Below are 5100 nucleotides of genomic sequence, written 5' to 3'. Positions count from 1 at the left end.
TGCTGTAGAGGCTGTGACCTCGAATTTGCTCCTGGGAACCTCTGAGAACAGCAGTACAATAAAAAGGGTTCCCCTGCTTCCGAATGTAGGTACAACTGTTTTCTCCCCTCTAGCCCCTTGCCGCTGCTGCTGAGGACCCCAAAAGACAGCCTCTGCTCAGGGGAAATAAAAATATAATTGAGGAGACAATGAAGGATATAAATCAGAAACAAATGTTTAAACCATTCCCGGAAAGTTACCTTGTATTAACTTCTTGACTGGTCGGTCTTTGCAATCCATGGCTGTGAAGAAAAGTGTCAAAGGGTAAGTTATCACATGCTGGAAATAATGAAGGAGCTGATTCATATGTAGCGCCTATCGATCATGTACGAAGTGGATGGCCACTGGGGGTGACTTTGCCACCCTCACCCTGGGGCCTATGGCAATGCCTTGGGACGCTTTTGGTTGTCATGACTCGGGGAGGGTGCTACTCGAATCTAGTGGGTAGAAGAGAGGGAGACCACTAAATGGCCTACAATGCACAAGATGGCCCCCCACGACCAAGAATTATCTGGCCCCAAATGTTAATAGGCTAAGAAATCCTAGCCTGGACAGTTACACCCTCTTTGTTTATTTTCCTGTGGCACTTATAACTCTGAAACTTACGTTGTTTATTATGGTCCCCCCTCCCCCGCCGAACACCAGCTCTGTGACACTGGAGACTTGTTCCACACCCTACCTGGAGCACCTAGCTTGGAGTCTGGCACATTGAGGGAAATCAGTGAATACAGTAACAGCGACAGTAAGGGCAGAGATGAGAGAAAACACTGTATCGCTCATGTCACCATTAATACGAACCCGCCATAAAACATCCTCCAATCCAGCATTTTGAGCCTGCTCCAGGCAAGAGCTGGAGTGCTGTCAAAAAATAATAAGGGAGAATGTTTTCCTGAACCAAAAATATCTCAAGAAAAGCATCTAATAATTTAAAGCTGATGCAGAAATGACCATGAAAAGATCCAAATCTTTGGATAAATATCTTTAAATAATTAGAATAAGAGATGTGGCTTGGAAAATTCCAGTTTATTTTGGGCAATCTACATATGTTTTATAAAAGATACATACAAGTGTTTTTAAAAAGCAGACTGGGGCTTTCTAAAGAACTCAGCTACCCATAGATGAAACTGCCCTCCCCACTTCCAAGCTCGGAATATAAGGAAGGTACCCAGAAGACTCCTAGTTCTATCCATTTCAAGACAATATCATTCTCAAGCTTTTAGTTACCAAAAACATGGATTCCCACGCCCTCTCAAATGAAGGATACATAATTTTTAGCCACTTAAATTTATTTTTAAGACAAGCACAAGGATTTGTTGGTGTGGTCCCGAGTTACCATCTTTGATGCAAGTGACACAGAGGTGACCTGGGCCCAGAAGCGAACTCAAGTCACCCTAAAAAGGGATGCCCTATTCCAGGGATCCGGACTGTTCATGTATAAACAACACTGCTTTTTGCTCTGATATGACATCCCTAATTTTATTTTGTGTTAAAATATCCTTCCTTTTTATAATAATATGGTCATAGCAGGTCATGCTTTTTTTACTTTTTAATTAAAATTAAACATCCTTACAGGGTCAAATGGCTGTCCGTGACAACCAGTCACCCAGACTTTATATGAATTTTACGTTTTTGTGAAATCTCCAAATCTGGAAACAATTTGAGCAGTGGTTCTGCTATGCCTAGATACATTTCTGGTTGTCACAACTGGGGAGGAGAGGTTCTTACTGGCATCTAACGGGTGGAGGCTAGAGATGCCGCTCAACACCCTAAAGTGCCCAAGAGGGCCCCAAATATCAATAGAGCTGACGTTAAGAAACCCTGAATAAGTCCAGTTGATGTCTCTGGCAACCCTTAGTTCACCCAACCAACACACAGCTATACGGCATCTACTATGTGCAAAGCATCCTGCGGAGTGCTGGGGGTAAAACAACCGGAGTTAACCTGGGGAGAGGGCACTCTAGCCTTCCCTGCTTCACTACCGTAAAGGGGCCTGCTAGGTGCTGGAAATCCCTCTCCCAAGAAAGGGAGGAGAGGTACTGGGCTTCACCTTGAATACCGGCAGGATCAAGATTCAGGAATCCCAGCTCCCTGGCAATCCTCAACGTTCAGGCCTCTTACCTGGCCTTGCCCTGACCCGCAGACGCCGCTGTTCTGGCCCGCGAAGCCAGGTGACCCTGGGCCTCAGTTTCCCTACCCGGCCAGAGGGTCGCTGCAGGGTCCAACTTGCTTAAAGGACACAAACACAACATGCAGAACCGGCCCCCGTCTCTCTGAGCCTGCTTCCCCTCCTGGCCACATCGACCCGTCACCACAGAGGGCCTTGAAAGAACGAACTTAACGTAAAAGCACAGGAAAAAAATGGTCGCGGCTGCAACAATAACGTCAAGGAGGGCGCCATTCGGGTCGCAGAGCCCTTCCTGAGACTGTACGACGCCAAGGACCGAACGCCCAGCACGGAGAAGCGGCCCGGAATCCGAAGGGCCGTCTGCCCCCAAGCGGCGCCTCGGCCGGCACAGGCCGCTCGCCGCGCCCCCCCTTCCCCTCCGCGCGGGCGCGAACCGACCTGCGGCCGCTCCCCTGGCGCACGGCGCGCCGCACTCCGGCTCCTCCAGCATCGCCCCGGCGGCGGCTAGAGCTCCCCTCGGGCGGCGGAGGCGCGGGCTCCGCTCCGGCGGCAGCTGCTGCTCGCCCTCCCGCCCGCACCGCTCCTGCCGCGCCCGCCGCGCTCGTATTTGGCGGGAACCGCGGCGACCCCCGCAGCCCGAGTGCCGATTGGACGAAGTCGCATCACGTGACGTCCCGCCTCGGGAATCGGGGAGCGCCGGAAGCATCCTCGCGAGATCCGTGGCCTCTATTCCTCCCCATGGCTCCCCTACTGATATTCCCGCGGAGGGGAGGGCTTCCTCTCTGCGGCCTGTCATTGGCGGGGAGGAGGTGTTTTGCGATTGGAGATCCGAAGTGTCAAGCTGAGAGATCGACACTGTGATTGGCTGAGTGCGTGGGCTAGGTCGGGAGGAGGAGGGAGGGCCAAGCTCTTACGTCATGACGAAACGTTTTACGTAGGGCGCTGGCCACAACCTGAAACTGCGATTTAGGTCGAGACCGAGTGAAGTTTTGAGTTTATCTTAACTGCACATTGGTTGAATATAGCAACGGCGATTAGAATTATAAGTTACTTTTTCTATGAACAAAAATAAAATCTGGGCAGCCCTTCAGCAGCATTTGATATGCAATAAATATATTCAGAGGGAATGAATGAAGTGGATGTTTCTGGGTTCATCCTCAGGATTTTTGCACACGCTGTTTCCTCGACTAGAAAACTCTTTCCACGGCTTTTTTCCTGGCTAATTTCTATCTAACTTTCAGATCTTAGATCGACACCTCAGAGAAGCCTTTTCTCCCTTACCCCCAACAAAAAGTGCCTCCAATGGTCTTTCTCTTGAAGCAATTACAGCTTATGTTTATTTGTTAGTGCATTATTTGATTAATGAATTTATTTGTTTTTGTCATTAGCTCCATGAGGGCAGGAATCATTTGCCGACGTATCCCAGGACCTATCAATGGCTGATACATTAGTAGGTAGGTACTCAATGAATATTTGCGTGAATGCATAAATATCATTTCATTGGACTGTGTAATCATGTAGGTTAAAAGCCTCACGGAGAACAGAGATCTTCAGTGTGTCAGCCTGCAAGAGATAAGTTTTCTTCATCACAGATTTAATTTCTCAGGCAGAGCAAAAGTGAGAAAGCTGAAAGCGAGCCCAAGTCTGAAATTGTATCGATACCGTAGATTAGGAGAAATCTAGAAATTGGGGACATCGGTTTTGTCAAGTCACGTCTTACTCAAGGCCACAGTTTCCCTGTAAGAACCACGAGGATGTTTTCCCTCCATTCCTTGACATTCTGGCATTATACAATGATTTAGTCCAGTGGATCACCATTGAAGGTACCCATTATACGCACACGAGGTTTTTTTCAAATTACTCGTAACAGCCCATCAGGATCTTCGAGAGGGAGGTTGGGGCATGCCTATTCTGAAACAATTTTCTGACCTAGTCCAGTACCTTCAGTCGGGCATTTGGAAACTTCCAGTAACTTTCCGCTTCAGTAAATCACCTAAATCTGTCAGAGATTTCAGCACCGACATTGCAAGCACTTTAGTCGCTTTCTTGCTCCTCTATTTACTTGTTCTGACTCTAATTTTCGATACTAATTTTCGATTCATTCAATAAATAGTCATCGATAAGAATTGATTTTAAAAGTCACTATCAATAAACATGTGTCAGTTCAGGAAGGTTTCCTGGAGGAGGAGACATTCCGAGCAGATTACTCTTTTACACACAAATAATGGGGCGAAAAGATTAGGGAAGATTGTACAAGAGAGGAACGACATTAACGAAGACCCGTAGGCAACCGGGATCATGGATGACGGGAGAGGAAGAGAGCCGAAATCAGAGGGTCGACGGGGCCAAATGATGCAATCTTCGTAGGCCATGTTAGGAAGTTGGGAATGTATTCTGGGGGCAGTAGGTGGACTTTAAATAGGTGACTGTGATCTGAATCGTGTCACAGAAGCATCTTTCGGCTTCCTGACAGGGGAGGAAGTGGTGGAGAGAACTTGAACGTGGGCGTATCAGAGAGGAAGCTGATGGAATGGCCCGGTTAGGGCAGGGACGACTGTAGGGCTAGTGGAAAGGAGGTAGAAGTGACGCCCTGATGTCTGACTTGGGCAACTGAACGGATGAGCACGGGGTAGGATTGGAGGTGAGATGGGAAGCGCTAAACGCATAGAGGAACTCCGTATGGCTGAGATTAGCAAACAGGTATCTGGATATTTATAAACCCTGTCTCCCAACCTCTCCGGAAAGCTTTAAGCGCATTTCCGAAGACATGAGGGCTACCTCCCTGACTCCAGGGGACGCTGCAGGCGCCACGGCCGCTCTAGGCTCGCCCGTTCCACTCGCTGGCAGAAGCGGCCGCTCGCGCTGCAGGCGACGTGCGTGTGAGCCCGCGGGCCGGCAGGGGGCGCACGTACGCAGACGGGGCCGGAAGTGTGCGG

At 49.0% G+C, this 5100-nt stretch overlaps 1 protein-coding gene across 1 annotated transcript in view; it reads right to left on the bottom strand.

Annotated features, from left to right (window-relative positions):
- Window positions 1-2862, bottom strand: part of CHAF1A (chromatin assembly factor 1 subunit A) — a 23418-nt gene extending 20556 nt beyond the window's left edge. Inside the window, exons 1-2 of the mRNA XM_006904111.3 lie at window positions 2603-2862; window positions 240-281 (exon numbers count right to left, since the gene is read on the bottom strand). Of these exons, the coding sequence (XP_006904173.1) occupies window positions 240-281; window positions 2603-2654 (94 nt within the window). The 5' untranslated portion in view covers window positions 2655-2862. The remainder of the gene's footprint in view (window positions 1-239; window positions 282-2602) is intronic.
- Between the last annotated feature and the right edge of the window lie 2238 nt (window positions 2863-5100).

This window comes from Pteropus alecto, unplaced genomic scaffold, assembly GCF_000325575.1.
Source record: "Pteropus alecto unplaced genomic scaffold, ASM32557v1 scaffold30, whole genome shotgun sequence".
NCBI classification, from domain to species: Eukaryota; Metazoa; Chordata; class Mammalia; order Chiroptera; family Pteropodidae; genus Pteropus; species Pteropus alecto.
The sequence above is the reverse complement of the archived record's forward strand: the minus strand, read 5'-3'. Positions and strand labels throughout refer to the sequence as shown.